An 18139-nucleotide genomic window follows, 5' to 3' on the forward strand; every position below is an offset into this window, starting at 1 on the left:
TGTGTTCCACCAGTTGAAATCTTTTAATGTGGAATAAGAGCAATACGAATTGCTCGGTTGGCAGTTGCAATAACTTAACACAACACTGATCAGCAGTGACCCGACAGTAAGGCTGTTACAGATGAGAAAAAAATGTGCCTGATTACATCTTGCATCATGTCCTGTTATAAGCTTGTGTTTCATTAAGCAATAGATACTGATGATTCACCAAATTGACAATTTGATGTGACTTTCAGTTTTAAAGAAGACGCATGCTCATTTTCAGGTTCATAATTTTAGTTTTGGTTCCTGCTTGAATAGGTTTACATGCTTTAGTGCTCAAAAAACATGTCGGTTTGCAGCACAGTATTCCCCCTCTGTCTGAGATACTCTGTTTGGCAGAGTATATACAGAGTTGTTTACTGAATGTAAATATTGGCCATTGCTGGAAAAAAAAATGTTGATGGTAAAGGCATCAAAATGTAGTTTGATTTTCTGAAAATCTCAAGAATTTTACCTTTAAAACTGCCATAATATTCCAAATAAGGTGTTACTGTAATAAAAGCTCTTCTCTGATCATTAATAAAATCAAATGACGTGAAATATGATGTTTAAATAGCTCATACTGTATGTTAGAGTGTGCAAGGCTGTGTTGTGAAGTTAATTTCAGTGGAGCTCACATACTGTAGGTCTAACCTACATGCTGTATGTAACATATACTCTAGGGTTCTTTGGCTCTTCTTGACCCATTTGTCTGTGTCAAGTTTAATTAGACTCCTGTTCCTCTCTGTGTTGCAGTGGGCCCAAACAGAACCAAGCTGGTGTCCCCAAACTCATCGCTCAAGTTCACTCCTGAGGAGCTGGTGCTTTACTGTAGGGACCTGCGAGTCATCTGCTTCTTGTTTGACCGCCTCACTCCTGACGCACAAGTCTTAGAGGTGAGTGTATATCTCCTGATTTTCGGGATTTGATGATCTCATTATAAGCATGACTAGGTCTGGCACCGGCTTAAGTACCAAACTTAAAGTGCGTCACAGCCCAAAAACAGGAATTTGCCGACTTTGCCCACGGATGACTGTTTTTTTTCCAACCTTTAAAATCACTTTTTATAGATTTGCTTTATGTTATTTTTTTTTTATTTGCTTCTTTCCATTCAGTTTTTTTCCACTCCATCTAATTTGTGTTATTTCAGTGTACCCCGTTTTATACCAAATTCTTCTCCTAGAGATTTGTGCACCAGGGTTGGTAAATATTTGCATGCAGCTGCATATTTCAGTGTGTGTGTGTGTGTTTGTGTGTATTGGCTCAGATTCAAGGCTCTGGTTACTGCCATACTGTTGATCAGTCATCTCAGAGCCTAAAGATTTCTGCATAGAGAAGATGATCTGTACCATAGACCAATGATCTGACTCTGCAGGCCATTGATGCTGAAAGCTGATGACCTTTGTCATGTTGATGGGCTCACTGTGGTTTCCCTCCTCAGATAACGTACACCATCGCCAAGACCTACCAGCCTCCTAAACCAGGGTCAGTTTTATCTTTCCAGAACGCTGCCCTTGGGAGTGTAGGTGAGTCGATTAATGTATGCACTCTCATGTTTACAACCACCCGTTCCCTCCCTGGCACTGAAACAAAACCTTCTGTCAGTCTGTCTCCAGCTGTATTGGGTTGCTAGGAGCACATATTATTTTGGTTTTCATAATTATAGTGTGGTATGTTGTAGACTCGTTTTGTTCAGTCAAAAAGGTGTTTCCTGAATTTATGGCCCTATTCACATCAACTTGATAAGCCGACGATGTCCTGTAAAGTTTATTTTTTATCTTTCTGACCTAAACCAAATTAGGAAGGAATCATACGCTTTTAAACTAATTTTCTGTTCTTATTTATAAAAAGTATATATTAAGGATATATGATTCTAGTGTACTAGGCAGTACTGGTTAGTTTTCTTGCTCTTCTGACTGTTTGACAGTAGAATATCGTTTCTGTGTAGTTGTGTGGTGACTCAGTGGATAGATGCAAGTTTTTCAAGGGCTGGCTTGACATTCCCAAGTATAAAGCCTGGTCAGCTAAAGATTACGAATGGGAAAAGAAAGCTAGATGCAAACATGGTGTGAAGCTGTTTGACATCTCCAACATAGAGGACGGCAGCAGTTTTAAGCCACATGTAAGACCAAGAATCACTCATCTTGTCACAGCCACATCTGCAGCCAGAGATGATTGCAACTTGATGATCTGAAGTATTTATTCTTCATCTGTCATTCAGTTTCTTCTATGCACGTTTCATTGTGATGAATATTCATAGAAATAACAGCTCAGTGAACGTGAGAAAAAAGGCCACATGGATCAGAAATGCAGCGTGAATATCTCAGTCATGTGCTGTACGTGCTTTCTGAAGTTCCCTCCTGGTGTGCCTTCATCAAATCTGTTCTCACTTTGGTTTTCACCCACTCTAGCTCCAGGGACAGAATGTACCCAAAACTGTTTGTCATTTACCCATGACTGAGCATTGTTTAATCTATTTTTGTTTCTTTCTTCTTCTTCTTCTGTACGGGCAGAACATGATGTTACAACTCTTAAGACTGGAGGGAGTATTAAACAGGAAACATACTGGTTTCCGTGCAGACCATAATGACATATAAATCTCACATCCTCTCTTGTTGGCAACATTTGAAACTCTACGATGACACGATGAAAATACCGTCTTTGAAGCCAGATGTGAGGAAATCTCTTGAGCTGTTTCAAGGCGAGGCTCACTAAATTTTTGAAGGGCTGATTTTGTCAGTGATCGAGGAGCTCAATTTGTGAAAGGTGAAGCTACAGTAATTAAAAGAACATAATTCTCTCAGAGAGAAGGAATCCTACACACTTTCAGCAAATGGGATACTCTTTACATCGCGCTGACAAAACAAAACCTCCACTCACTGTTCACCTCGACCATACACAGTAATACGAGCTTGTCTGTACAATACATTATGCTATGTTAAAGCTTCGCTAAGCTGACCCGGCTGTGGATGACTTGTCAGCTGGTGGATAAATAATGCAAGCCCCCCCACTGAAACAAGTCGCCAGATAACCTACAATTCACCTCTGCCCCCGGGGTCAAGTGTGTCCAGTATGTGGTCAGTGGACGACCTTCTGAAAGATTTGATGAGACAAGCAAGAACCTCAGATGTGACTGTCAGTCATTCATGAACATACAGTATTTTTACTCCAGTATAAAGACAGATTTTTCTGTTCTGCAATCTGATTTTACCCCTTCGATGTCCCCTAAATTTAGTTTAGTGGAAAAGGAAGTAAGAGCTCAGACTGGATTTGTGAAGAGGCATCTCACAGTGAGCTGTGCCTGCTGCAAATTCCAGCGGACAGCCATTATCAATTGTCTTTTATTCTGTTTCAGGACATCTTCCCCATGGTTAGAGCTGTTAGAGCAGATTTACAACCCTCGTTCCAATGTCCTTAATACAGTCATGTGTTTCACAAACTGGTAACCTCGCCCCCCCCATCCTCGAGCCTTTCGAGGAAGCTGGTGTCAAATTCAGAATAAACATTCAGGTCTCTAACAATGATACAAGACAGACAGAAATAGCAAATAACCACATAAGAGAAGCTGTAAAAGCAAAATCAACAACAGTTAATCTGCTCTGATTTTCAACTTATCAAGACTAATTAGTTACTCACTGATCAGTCCTCTACTGCAGCTTTACACCACACCTGGACTCACTGTTGTATTCTGTTGAATTTCCACCCCCTGATCTCTCCCTTTAGAAAAGAGTTGAAAGCCCGTCTACCCAAAATGGGCATGTGGTATTTATATAAAATGTGATTAACAAGTCAAGATATCATCATATACTGTATCTGGGCTTGTCTCCAAAAGCATCAAAACAAAATTTGCACTGTGACACAAGATGTTGAAGATATGAAGCGTTTGAATCACTTTCTTCCTCCAGAAATGAAGCAGTTTCTAAGCAACCGTCGCCGAGACACCCACATGAACTGGTTCGAGTCTGCCTCAGACTGGGAGCAGGAGCTGGAGAGGTGTGGGGCCACGAGCTGGAGAGTCAGCTCAGTCAACGACCGCTTTGAGATGTCCTGCAGGTAAATTCACACCACAGGTGAAGAGTCACCAACACATCTTTGTGTCTGTTGGGTTTTTAAATGTGGTATACATGAGTTTTCCTGAATATTCTCTGCTCTCTTCAATGTTATCTCCTAACTAATAGTGTAGAAAAACATGAAAGTCTGTGCCAGATTATATTCAACCAGTCACCGTTTTTTTCAATAATGTGAGAATACATCTGTTCCTTGACAAGAGAGCATGTGAAAGGTGCTGTCTGTCAACATAGGCTAGACTCCTATAATCGATCGATAATGCAGTCACTCCATTTATCTCTGTTCTGTCAGTAAAACTGAGCGCTCTCTCTGTTTCCTGTAAGCCTGCCTCGGTTCATCGTGGTTCCACAGAAGGTTTTAGACACTGAGCTGAAGAAAAGCTTCGCCCACTTCAATGAAGGACGAATCCCTGTGAGTGCACTCAGTACTGAGAAACATTCTGATTTTCTTTCAAGGCATTTTACTTCATTTATACACATTCTCTACAGGTGTTATTTGCCGTATTATGCTAATGGACCTAGAATCATTTGTAAATCCTGTATTTGTAACTTGCAAAAACAAAGAACTAACAACTAACTTATAATGTCATTTGTTATGAGGGATTTCTCTGGAGAACATTTTCCAGTTCAGACTCAATCATGCTGCCATAGAACAAAAACATGTGACTGTAAAATAGCTTAAACAAACTTGCTGTAGGTTTAAAAGATTCTCTCTCAACTGGAGCCTTATTTGCAAGTAACACTACAAGTCTGACTTTGTATTTTTATGCTTCAGTAAGGTGCTGACCTTTTAAAAATGGCACTGGAACTTAAGAAAAGTAGAAAAGTTTGTCCTTCCCTTGTGTATATTATGACTACATCAACTCCAGTAATTTTTTAGACACGTTTTCCCTTCTTATTATCATTCCTGCGACACAAATTACAAGATGTACACAGATGCAATGAGTGCCTTGAGGGATTTCTGACAATGTGGAACGTGTTATTAGACAGGATGAAAATGATGTTTTGTGCTGCAGCGCTGGTGTTGGCGACACCCCCGAGGCAGTGATCTACTGCGAATGTCCAGCTTCCAGAACAACATCTACCACGAGAAAGACGACATCAGGTGTGTGTGTGTGTGTGTGTGTGTGTGTGTGTGTGTGTGTGTGTGTGTGTGTGTGTGTGTGTGTGTGTGTGTGTGTTGACGTTTTCCAAATAGATTGTAGTGGATGGCTGATATGTGTTTTAAGATGATTTAGCTTTACAGTTAGCTGTAACTATCACAAGGCAAAACATGGGTTACAGTAAACTTGATTATAGGTTGGATGTTCTGCCTTAATTCTGCTGTGGGAAACTTTTTCTTGCCATTAGCTGTGTCTTATTCAAAATGAAGGGCTGAAAAGACATCCCTCCTAACTACATATAATTTCTACAACAGCAATAAGTGGAAAGTCGGAATCACCAATGTTCGATTAGAGAGCGCCGCAGGAATGAGTCCTAAAACCCAGATATGTGCTCGAGTTGTTGCTCTGACTCAAGGGGGCGTTCATGTGAATATTCCCAATTGGAAATAAGTTTTTGAATTATTCCAACAGCAAATGAATGCACTATAACACAGTTCTAAGAAATAAAGTGTTAATTTGTCTTGAAAAGGCTAACAAGTGGCTAAATGAGACTACAGAGGTTGTCGGGGACATTACATTTTTTTTTACATCAGTTTGTTAACATCAGCCTATCTTTATCATTCTAGAGAAGATGCAGAGTGTTTGATAGATATCTGAACAAAGGAAACCAAACTTTTGAAATAGCCTTCACTAAAACAGCAGCTGCTCACAGTCTAAGTACAAAAAGTTGTTAAAGAAGCTTGTGGCTACAGATTAAAAGCAGCCTACTGAGCATGAAGTCACAATGTCACAATGTGAGTTTTTTTATGTTGAATGAGATACCTAGATAATCAGACTTTTTCTAAAAATATGAGATATTTACAGCTGTATTTCCCTCCCAACTGATGTAACACTTAAACATATTACTTCTGATGAAACTTTACAGAGGGCTGTGTTACTCCAATACATTTTTAATAGCATTTCGCTTCAAACCAAATTCTTTTGAGATGAAATCCACTGTTCACAGAGATATGACTGAAAAGACGTACGAGACATCTTGATTACAAAGTAATCCAAGCGTGTTGCAGGTGTAGCGGTGTGATAACAGCAGCTCTGTGCTCTGCCGTAGGAACTTGGAGATGATCCTGTTTGGCTGCCAGTCCTCTCTGTGTGTGGTGGTGGAGTTGGGCGAGGAGCTGCCCTCACCTGCCGACATCCAGCTGGCACACAGCCGCCTGCGTGCCCTCTGTCTGGGAGGTGATGATAAGACGTGAACGCACACAACAACAGCTGAGCAAATACATATTCACACACAAGCACAAAAAGCTAAAGCTTGTAGAGAATGTGAACAGTGAAGCACCCACATCTTTCGCTGGTTATATAAGCCTCGATCACGCTAGCTCTATTTATTTATTTACTTAAGTCACGTCAAGTTAATGTGTCATTCAAACTGCTGAGGCTTTCTGAATTTTCTACGAAATTCCTGCCTTCTTTATCACATTTAGAAAGCAGCTGAAAACAGGCTTTGTGAGATGCTCTTTGCTGTTGTTTCTGTCATGGAGGCACACACAGCACATTCCATGGTTTGGGTAAACAGCGATGACAGAGCTCATGGTCTACGACAACCACTGGCCCTGGAACTGAAGCGCTGACCTATCTCACGCACACTCTCTCTCCCTCTCTCTTGCACATGAACAATGTGTAAAGGTCGCCGATTATCACGGTTCACACATTTGTCAGCTCTCTGTTTTGTCTTTTTTGGGTGAGTGCTTCACAGCTCTGAGGATTGTCCTGTAAAAACAGCCACTCAGATGTATTGGGTCAGCTTACTGGCAGAGGGCTCTGAGTCTTCACAACAACTTCATAGATAATGAAAATAGACTTTGTGGATTGTATTAATGGGTAATCCTGCTGAGACGAAGTGGATTTTGCACTAAGGGTCTCATTTAAGATGTGGATGATTTATTTCCAGGAGGTGGTGTGAAATGGTTTTAAATCTAAAGTTTTAGAAACACTTCTTTAACAGGTTGCCTCAAAAAGCTCAAAAATATTCTTAAATTTAAATATCTGAACTCTTAATTGCCACCAACGTTTTATCTAATTTCATTTATCTATCTTTAATTTCTCTTTGTCAAAATGAATCAAGCTCTTCTGCGTGAAAGTGAAATCTTTAAACCTTACACTGAATCTTACTGTCTTTTTATTATTTACTTGAATTTACCTGTAGACAAGACATCAGTTTGACCTAAGTCACGCTAATAAAAGCAGTGAAGTGTCTGATATGTGTAGACCTCCTGTTTGGAAGACACAGCTATGATGAAAGCTTTTAGTAACATGCTGTAAATAAAGGACAGACAGGAAGAGAAGCTTTCATCACACTAGTCTTTAAACTAGTCCTCATACTGAAAACCTGATGTTTAACAAGGTCAGTTCATATCTCATCTCACTGTTGTGTCTGCTGTGAACCAGTTCTAACCTTCAAGTTAGCTGATACGCAGAGATACACTGAACCCTTTTAAGGCTTTTATGTGTTTGCAGTGATACTAAAGGTCTAAATATGATCTGTCTTTTCTCTGTTTTGACTTCTAGATATCTCCACATCTGTGTCGGTGCCTGATGACAAATGGTTATCTACCCTGGAAAGTACCCGCTGGCTAGACTACACAAGGTAACGCCTCTGCAGAACTGATGCTAATTAAAGAGGAAAATTAAAAGGGAATCAGTATTTAGAGAAATTTCAAGGAAACGTGGAAAAAAGGCAAACTGATAACATGAGTATGTGCAGTTTGTTTATTATGTTTCTTGGAATTAACATAACTTTTTAGACATATTTGTAATATGATCACTGTGTTTGTACCTGTAATGACGCCAATCCGATCTGATATTATCAACCTGCCTCTCTTTTCTCCAGGTCCTGTCTGAAGAAAGCCTCAGAGGTAGCCTGCCTGCTCCGCGGCGGTCACCTGACTGTGGCACTGCAAGGTGAGTCACGTGACCTAAACCCCGGCTCATATTATTCAATCCATTCATTATTCAAGGCGCCTCCCTCTCATTAAACCCACATTAGGGCTTGCCCTGAGGTAGCTATATACCAGCAACAAGCACACTCCACTGAGCCTACATGCACACTGTCAATAGGCCTCCATACACCATGCTTTTATACACACGGTTACACCAGGCTGCAACTGTTGTGTTTGCAGCTGAGATGTCAGACAGACTCGGTGTAAGAAAAAGGACTTCTACCTCATTCAAGTGATTGATGACATGACATTTAAAGATACTGAACATGCAAATTGATCTTGATCTAGTTATAAAAGCACACTTACTCCAACAAAACTGTAATTTTGGAAGGTACACATAAACCCACACATGTGCAACAAACATTTACATTACTAAAGCATCTGTTAAAGTGTTTCAAGATCATTAATTTTACAGCTCTGACTGCCTCCTTGGTAGGGTTTTAATGCAGCTGTGGATGTTTTACACTGTCTGATAGTTTAAAACTGCATTGGTTTGTAAGGATTTGCTGCCTGTCTTTGTCCTTTATGATGGTAAATGAAGAGATTTGGGGTTTTGGACTGTTTGTTGAACAAAAAGAAGCAATTTGAAGGCAAGTTTTTGTGCTCTAGGAAATGATGATGAGCATTTTTCACAATGTTTTGATATTTTATAGACGACACGATTAATCGACTAATTGTGAAAATAATCAGCAGATTAATCGATAATGAAAAACATTGTTAGTTGCAGCCCTACTTTCTTTCCCTACACTGCAGAAGAGTAGAGTAGTACCAACAGTAGGTATAGCTTGACTCATCTCCTCACATAGCAGTGGCTCTTGGTCCAAACCTCTGGATAGCTTCTTGGGATGAGAGGCACTCGATGGGTGTGGAGATACTTACAAGCAACACAAGAGTGTTGTTGGGGTTTCCTTCTTTAAACAAGAAGGTCACCTCCATTTGACTGTGTGTGACAAGACGGACGACTCTGACTGTTGTTTTGTTGTGGAGTAGAGGTGTCAACTGATCACCAGCTGACAGTGAGTTGGATCAGGTGACGGGGAATGCTACTGAAGCGACGAGGTAAACCCAAACATGCAGTGAGGGGTGACCTCAGAGTGTCTGGCTGTGTCCACATGGTCTTCAGCTTTCACCTCCTCAAGTTAATGCCAGCTGATTAGTGGTGTTATTGTTTTGACTCCTGACATTCACATGCTCAGGCTACCGAGAAACAGCAGCTCTCGATTTTTATTTCCCATCCAAGTTGCACAGACTGTGAAGGGAGGAAAAATGCTGATTTAAAAAGATAACATTTTGCAGAACTCCTTAGATTTTCTGACTCATTTTTACAAACAGTAGACTGTGGTTGATTTCTAATCATCTGGTCTGTCTGGCTGTGGTGCAGAGACAGACCCAACATTATATCCCGCAAACAAAGGCTGTTTTCAGCTCAGGATGTTTACTACTTGCTGCTGGTGTTTGGCTTTTTTGACCAATCTGTAGCTGTAAGTGACCAACATGAGGTAGGACTTTACGACACATATTTAGCAGACAGGTTTGTATATCAGTCGAGCCTAAAGTCCCTGTGTTGCGGCAGTTGTGACATTGGCTGGATCAGCAGTAAATGTCCCACTGCAGAAATGACTCACTACACCAGCCCCAGAAAACTCTTAGCGAGCCTCTCCTTCATCTCCTGATGTGTCTGGCCCTGGATGTCTGTCTTTGTCAGCATAATTTCTACCTGCGGGTCAGTCGTATCGATATTATCTTTGTCTCTTCTCTCTTGCGTCAAACAGATAAAAAGCCTTAAGAGAAATAAGAGCAGAATTAAATGGTGGTTGTAAATTAAAGGGTTGTGGGTCCCGAGTGGTGCTCTGAAATTGAAAACCATTTGAGCTCATAGCACAATTAAAGTACAGTTAAGTCTCTTAAGTAACTCACCACATCTTACAAGGCACAGTGATGCCAGTGTAGTGCAGTGCAGGAGGAATGCAGAGCCCCTACAAATGCAAATATGATTAATAAACACATTTAGAAATGCATTTATATCACTCAGTGTCAGCTAAATGTTGTCAGTCATGTATGTATTACAGGTAAAGGCAGGTAAAAGCAACAAAGTTTTCTGGCCTTTCAGTACGATCTAGTATTTAGCTCCCCCTGCTTTATTATTACAGAGGCAGACGACCGGGACATGAGCTGTGTGGTATCCAGCCTGGTGCAGGTGATGTGTGACCCCCACTGTCGGACCCAGCACGGCTTCCAGGGCCTGGTGCAGAAGGAGTGGGTGATGTCCGGCCACCGCTTCTACAGCCGCATCAACTATCACCGCGACAATGACAAAGAGGAGGTGAGAGGGCAAGATTCACACCAAATTAGTACAGCGATGAAGTGTTTCTGTATATTATTACCTGTGAAGCAACTTGTAACTCAAAAAAAACACTTACTTCCCTTCCCTCTGTCCCTGCAGGCTCCAGTCTTCCTGCTCTTCCTGGACTGTGTTTGGCAGCTGCTGTCCCAGTATCCCTCTCGCTTCCAGCTGACAGACGACTTCCTGTTGGCCTTGCACGACAGCATCCACCTGCCACTCTTCTCCAGCTTCCTGGCCAACTGCCAGCGAGAGAGATGCAAGCGCTCCCAGGTACAGGACACCTGAGAGGGGCTTTGGCATCTTCTGCCTGATTACAGGGCTGAAAAATTATCTAAAAGACTCTCCTGTGAAATATATTGATTAGAGTAATGATCACGTAACTGTAGTCTGTCATCTTTTTAGTTGAGCCTTGGACTGTGAAATTACAAAATAATTTGGATCTGGATCTTTTTATATATTGAAGTAAAAATTGAGACAGAAATAATATAAAACTCCTGTTCCACCCAGAATCTCGGGCAGTCCTACACACCAGTCAACGGCTGGAGAGACCTGCTTCATCCGGATTCTTCCTTAGACCCATCTGACCCACCTCTGCCCCCGGTGTGGGACTGGGCCCTGCAGTACAGCAAGCACAGACGAGACCGCTTCACCCAACCCATCCCCCCGATCCCTCCGCTCCAACCGCTGCTCAATGGCAACCTCAACACCAACCCAGACTCACACAGGGTAGGGCTGCCAACTCCTTTGTGGTGACAACACACCCTCTAGTGGCTATAGTGGGTGGGAGCTTCAGGTTTAATAGTGGCTGACACCACAGAGAATCAGTTAGGATGTTGATGTCTGTGCAGCTTTTGACCTGATCTGATCAGTTTTGTGCTTAGACGGATGTCAGTTTGGAAGGGATTGTGGTTTAGCAACACATTGTTTCCTACAGACGCCTATCCTATTTCCGATTCCTATCTCCACCCTCTTGTTTATGTGATGAGTCTAGTTTGATGTTTTTCAGTTGGCATTATGATCAAAGTTAGTGGTGCAGTGTGACAAACCCCTGCGAGGGATCTGGGACAGAGCAGTGTTGTTCTGTAAAGTGTGTCAGCGCTCGGTGGAGCATCAGAAGAGGCAGACAGTGCTGGGGCATCTGAGGTCCCTCATGATGGTGATGAAATAAAATGTCAAATTCAAAGGTTCTACTGGAATCTACTAAATATTTCTTTCAGCCTGCTTGAGGCAATTTAAGGATTTAGGATATTGACTGTCGCATGACAATTAAAAAAATATTCCAGTAATTTTTTCGCAGACTTTCATTCTGGATCAAAACTGTCAAATCTACACATTCGATCCAGGGCCTGTTATCAGTATCAGACAAGATGAGGGACTGTTGCAGATTTTGTTACTGAGGAGTTGACTCATCTCCTGACTGAACTGATAACTATCAGTTTCCTGAGTGTTTGTATCAGGCCACTGCTCCCTCTTGTGGTTGTTAAAAAACATGCATCCAATTCAAATCAACTCCTTGAGAACAGGTTGACCATAATGCCATTCAACCTGACCATTAATTCACTGATTTTATTGCTATTCTCTGTTTAGAGGAATGCAAAAAACTTTAAAAATTCAGTTGTTAGAACTTTTGACTGACAGTATCTTTTCCTCCCCCCAGCTGGCTGACACCATCCCCGGCTCAGTCTTCCTCCTCTCTCGGGGAACCTTCTCCTGTCCTGCTAACCTGCTTCCCTGGCGCAGCAGCAGCAGTTCAGGCGTTTACAAGAAGAGCCACCGGAGGGCGGCGTCCTCCGAGAATGTGCCAGGCCTGGAGAGGCTGCTGAAAGCTTGGGCCCTCACTGAGTTCCCCCACGGCCTCACTTCCATGTCTGGACCTCAAGGACCACTTGACCCCTACGAGCCTTTACTGCCCATCCTCATGGGGCCCTGCATGGGCGTGTGGAGGGAGTGTTACCTCCGTGGGGCGCTCCATGCACAGGTACGTTGGAGGTGTCCCTTACACAGTTTGGAAAACTTGTATAAGAATGATAATAAATCAGTTCTTTAGAGTCTTGATGACAAAATAATTAAAATAAATGTATTAGAATTGTGAGATGGTCACAATCACAGGTTAGCTGACTTTTTTTTAATTAGTGGTCCATAAGGAGGAATTTTTAAGATGCCCTCTTTTGCATTTGCTTGTTCCCAACCTCGTGGGTTGTGACCTTCAAAGGGTCCTCAGATAAATCTGAGGGGTCCCTATGTGATTAAAAAAATGTCTGTTCCACAAATAGATATTTTCTGACTAGTCTCTATTTTTTTCATTGGACCTTTAAAAATCCTTTTGAATGAAACAATCAAAGACACAAATAAAACTAAACTAAAACTCTCCACACTAAGACTGTGATCTGGGGAAACAGTTAGACATTGGTTTGATTCAAGGGGTCAGAAGACAGAAAGGTTTGGAACCACTGGCTTATTTTTCCAACATGGACCCTATTTTCCCAAGTTTTTGTGTCTCAGTGGCTACTGAGGACAACAATTTTTCAAATTGATCAATTGAATCAGATTTTTGTTCTTGCGCCATTTTTACACCAAAGGCAGTTCAATCAAGAGAGAAAAGTGGACGAAGTAAAGAAAATGTTTAAAATGTTGTGATGAATGAGTCCAGACACTGGTGGTGGTGGCGGTGGCAGATGACTCTTCTGTGACTGGAAGGATGATGAGATGATGAAGCTGATGAATCTGCAAAGACTGGCCAGTGATAGGGAGGTGAACGGTTGGATCATATTTGGAAAGACAGCAGCCACATGATAGGCTAAAGGGGAAGGTGTGTCGCTGTGCTATTGGATAGATCTGCCCAGCTGATGTGAACAGCTGAAATCAATTGACAGCCTCAGATAATGATGGGAAATTAGTGAGAATGCGTGAGAGGGGTGACTGACCTGATGGTATAAGTAGTAAACTGAAGGCGAAAGCATGCAATAGAGTAGTCTTCCTGACTGAACTTCCACTAGAGCTTCATTAGGTTACTTAAAAGTAAGTGTCTGATTATGGAGAGGAACCCTGAAGAGATAAAGAAGAAGATCTTTTTTGTTTAGCCACTCACCAAAGCCACCAGACTCCATTTGCAGAAGCAGTGATTTTATAAAACTCAATGAAAGCTTATCTTTTTGCTGTTCAAACAATCACCAACCTTAATTTACTCAAAATAAACCCTTAAGTCACTGCGTTAGATTTGAAAATATCCGGAGAGGAGCGACAAAAAGGTCAGACGTCTCTGAAGCAGCGGGGAAACACAGCATGTAGACCCAGAATAAATGTGTAATTGCGAGTTAGACGGTGTGTGAGAGTTTGTTAGCGACTTTTATTCCACCCAAGCTTCTCCTACGCACCTGTCTCATGAAATAGATGTGTGAAGTGTTCTTCTGCTCCCTCTACAGTAAATGATGCCATCAGCATTCACCCTGATACTCATGAATACAGTATTGAAAGTTTCCACTTCAACCTGAGTGAAAGGTGAAATGATTTTACATCTCAAGTAATAAAGTAGCCCTGTATATTCAAAATAAATGATGCATTAGTATACAGAACTATCAGATAGGCAGCACTCGTCACTGGCTGTCCAATTTAGATATCACAGGGTGGAGTGTCTCAGTGCGGATGTGTCATTGGGTCAACCAAGTGGGCGACATCCTCCGCAAATGTTTTATTGATTCAGGTTCAGGAACTTCCGAAAGGCTCTACATATCCGCCTCATCGTGTCTTCTCTGCTGACGTCGTGTCTTTGATGTGCAGATTAGTCGAGCTGTTCATCGACAGCTCCCAGTATGGACGTGTTGCAGCCTCTGTGATGTCTGTGCAACAGCCTCGTCTATCAGTGTCCCCATGGTGATGTTAAGAATAGTCGAGGGCTGTGTGGGTGTGAGCAGTCATCCTTTTTATTTTAGGGAGCTGCAGAGGAACAAGTAAACTGTGAAAACACCAACTCTGGCCAACAGTGTAGAGAGATTAGGATTATGTTCTGTGTAAGTGCTTTACCCACAATTTCACACGACATTAAAGTCAACAGGACACAAGATATGTGTTCATTCAGAAATCACCAGGCTTTGTCTTTAATAATGGTTTGAGTGTAGAGCTGCTTCTAATGATCGTTTTCATTATCAATGAGTCTGACAGTATCTGTCGCGATTTTTTAAATCAAAAGATAGGAAGATAAAGTTTAGTTTATTTGATGGTGAAATCTAAATTAGATCTGTGATCGCAAAAGGGTTTCCCGATGCAGTCTTTCTGACAGCAGTAGTTGGACTGCAGTACTGACAGAAAGGCATCAGAAGAGACCGGACCTAAAAAATATGAACTCAACTGTAAAAGAGAGCAGATACTCGGCGTCAGAGGGAATTTTTAAAAAGTTGTTTCTACTGTTGCTTCAGATTAAATTCATAAAATCAACTCCCAACGTCAGAAACTGTAAAATGTGAGCAAATGTGAGCTCATAATAAAGTCAGATGCAAGGTTATTTTCAGGATTGATTGCTTAGTCTATAAAATCTAAAGATATTGTGAAAATGCTAATCACCGTTTCCCAAAGTGACGTCTTCAAGTTGCTCGTCCAAAACCCAAAGAATCTTCATTTACTGTCATAAATTATAAAGAAAAGCATCAAATCTTTCAAAGTAAGAGGCTGGAAAGTTAATTAATTTTCATTCAATCAGCTAATCCATTAACTGACTGATTCTTGCAGCTCTGTCCGAGTGATAACTCATAAGACTCCTGACCACGTTGCTTTCTATCCTCAGGCGTTCTCCCACCCCATCTCTGCAAACCACCCCCACCCCGTGGAGCGGCTTGCCCGGGAGGTGCAGCAGCTCAAAGACAAGCTGGCGCAGGTGTCCTCAGGCGCAGATCCAGACCCGCCCACCAAGATCCCGGAGCCGCGGCGCACCGACACCAACCTGAACCAGAACACCAACAACGGCACCTTCCTCTTCCCAGCGCCGAGGCCTCAGAGCGCGGTCACGCCCAGAGTGACACCCCTTCCTACCTCCTCCAACCACCAGACCTCCAGGGGCCCGCCGCCCGCGTCAGCTCCACCATTCAGGCCCGGCCACAAAGACAATGGCGGCGGCAACAAGCACACCTTCCTGTTTGGGCACTCTTCGGTTACAGAGGCCCGTCCTGACCAGCGCTATTACCCTGCACCTAATAACGCCAAGCTGCCTAAGAGCAACGGGTCGTCCATAGCATCCTGAGGTCTGGTCCGCACCGTAACTTCTTCTATTATGGCACAGACCGCTCCGTGTACCATAACCAAATGAGGCTGGCATCATGTACTGAGGAGACCCTGACGTGCGTTTCCTGTCTCACCGTGTTTGATTGACTACAAGGTGATTAAAAAGTGAACATTGAGCTGCAGTAATACGAAATAACCAGTGCAACAGCTCCTGACTCTGCTACTTATCGTCAGTACTGTATTAAAAAATGTGACAACTGTTTTGTATATTTGTAAAGAAACTCGAAGTATTCAATATTTCACTGATGAATATATCAAAGACGAGAAGAATAAGGGCTGAAGATGTTTCATAATGTAAACCAACAGAGCTTCAGAAGCACATCTTTGCAGTATCGTACGATGCAGTAGACACATTTCATGTCACCCTTCGAGGAGGAAAGGACACTTGTAGTTTCCATTTTTAGCTTCTTATCCAGATCGGGTCACGATGTCTGGGCAGGACGTACATAGAGGTGTGATAAGGTGGTTCTTGAGGACACTTTGACAGGAAACATGGCAGTGAACGGATCAGCTCTTCACTGGATCTGACCTGTGACCATCAGGCTACGAGCTGCAGAAGACTCTTTTTTTACAACTAGCCCTTTAAGTCTTTATTATGTAACTCTAGTGTGCACAAACACACATTCATTTAGTAGTTTTGTATCTCAGCTTCAAATAGAGAAGTAGAGCATTGTATGAAAAATTATCGGTTTTTTTTAAAAGCGTCATTTTTGAACTGCCGGCGCTGTGACCAGTGACTTAAATGTGGAATTTAGGGCATGAGAGCTATTTTGGTACTGCCCTCATATCTCTCCACTTGCATGCATGCTCGGGAGCGAGAGGCCTATATTCAGTTCAGAGTGTTAGCCTGTATGTGTGTGGATGTGGCTACAGTCCTGCATGACTGACATCGTTTCAGGGCTTTAGTGATATAATCATATCTTTCTTTTCTAAGTATTTCTGACCATTATGGGTCGATTTTTGATGTCAGACATGTAGATAAGTGTGATGTCTGACCAAATTTAGTATTACTTTAAGAATATCTCCATCATTTTTGTGGTGGAATTGAAAAACAAAAACATAATTCTGCCTTTTGATTGCCGTACCTTGAGAAGGTACCAGTGTTGGAAGCAAAGGGAAGCTTATTTCTTCCCGTGTTTACTTTTTATTTTCTGTCTTTTCATCCTGCCTGGAGGTGTGTTAGTATGCAGCCAGCATTTAGGTCAAGGACTTGGAAGTGTCTGACTGTATTTTTAAAGCACAAAGGGAATTATCTGGTCCTGCGCCTTTAAATCCAAACAGGTTGTCGTTCGCATGATGTGGGTGTCAAGTAGATGCACTGGCGTCACTCCCACGGACGAGTGAAACAGCACCGTTATGTATTTGACAAAGCATGTTTTTCTTAATATTTCCAGGCAGGATAACAGATCGTCAGATGTTTGAGCGATGCCGACCTTCTCTCATGTCAAACGGTACCTCACTTGATAGCACTATGAATTATTAACCTTCTTGTAAATATTCATCACATCACTTCATATCAAGGCACATTGATATCGGCTACAATTGCAGAGCTTTCCAGGTGTGATGCCAATGCATTTACTTCTCTTCCTGGGAGAAAATCACGACATCATCTTTGTCCTGTTGCATGGGAAATCTAATTAGATCTTCTGCGTCACCTGTTGGTCTGTATCAGTGTAATTTAATGTTTTTTGGTACGAACATCGCTTTAATTTGCCAGATGTACATATTTTTTGTATCAGCATGTTTTGATCCTGATGAATAAAAAGTGTCATCAACTCTCAGCTGTGTTCATTGGCTTTCAGTAGAGTGCATACCTCTGCCAAGGCCGTATAGTCCCCTTCAAAGGAACAAAGGAATAAAAATTGAGTAATTATCTTCTCACCTTCATGCCATTTAATTTCTGAAGCTTCACAGTGAAACTGTCCAGCATTCTCCTAAACAACTGAAGTAGACGTGGGTGCACATGCTCGACACCATATTGAGGATGTAAATAATGTATTTTCAAATCAAATTGGGATCTCGGATGAGCCTGACGAACAGTATGGTGGCATTTTATTTATTTTTTTCTGGTGGTTTTTACGTTTTAAAACAAGTCCCCATCTACTGAAGTTGTTTAGGAGAATGCTGCAACTCTGTTTTGCTGTGAAGCTCCAGAAATGTTTTGTGGACTATGAAACTTCACTTGACTTTCCATCAGCATGGGGATGAGAAGACAATGACAAAATTTAATTTTTGGGTCAATTTACCCTTTAATTCAATCCAGTCTAATCCAATATCAAACAAAACATTTATATCTGCTAGATCTGGATTTCCTTTTGGGTCTGCAGAAATTAA

At 41.9% G+C, this 18139-nt stretch overlaps 1 protein-coding gene across 2 annotated transcripts in view; it reads left to right on the plus strand.

Annotated features, from left to right (window-relative positions):
• mtmr11 (myotubularin related protein 11) overlaps positions 1-18139 on the plus strand; it is a 39744-nt gene that overhangs the window by 17110 nt on the left and 4495 nt on the right. Inside the window, exons 5-17 of one of the 2 annotated variants that reach the window (XM_084358351.1) lie at positions 778-917; positions 1463-1547; positions 3927-4074; positions 4413-4500; positions 5105-5193; positions 6300-6427; positions 7760-7838; positions 8082-8152; positions 10341-10513; positions 10634-10804; positions 11042-11260; positions 12192-12512; positions 15312-15527. In XM_084358351.1, coding sequence (XP_084214477.1) covers positions 778-917; positions 1463-1547; positions 3927-4074; positions 4413-4500; positions 5105-5193; positions 6300-6427; positions 7760-7838; positions 8082-8152; positions 10341-10513; positions 10634-10804; positions 11042-11260; positions 12192-12512; positions 15312-15527 — 1928 coding nt within the window. Of the gene's footprint in view, positions 1-777; positions 918-1462; positions 1548-3926; positions 4075-4412; positions 4501-5104; positions 5194-6299; positions 6428-7759; positions 7839-8081; positions 8153-10340; positions 10514-10633; positions 10805-11041; positions 11261-12191; positions 12513-15311; positions 17581-18139 lie in introns of those variants that run through there. The other variant, XM_084358350.1, reaches the window with a different exon arrangement.

The sequence above is a fragment of the Pagrus pagrus genome, assembly GCF_965226575.1.
Source record: "Pagrus pagrus genome assembly, chromosome: 7".
Lineage (NCBI taxonomy): Eukaryota > Metazoa > Chordata > Actinopteri > Spariformes > Sparidae > Pagrus > Pagrus pagrus.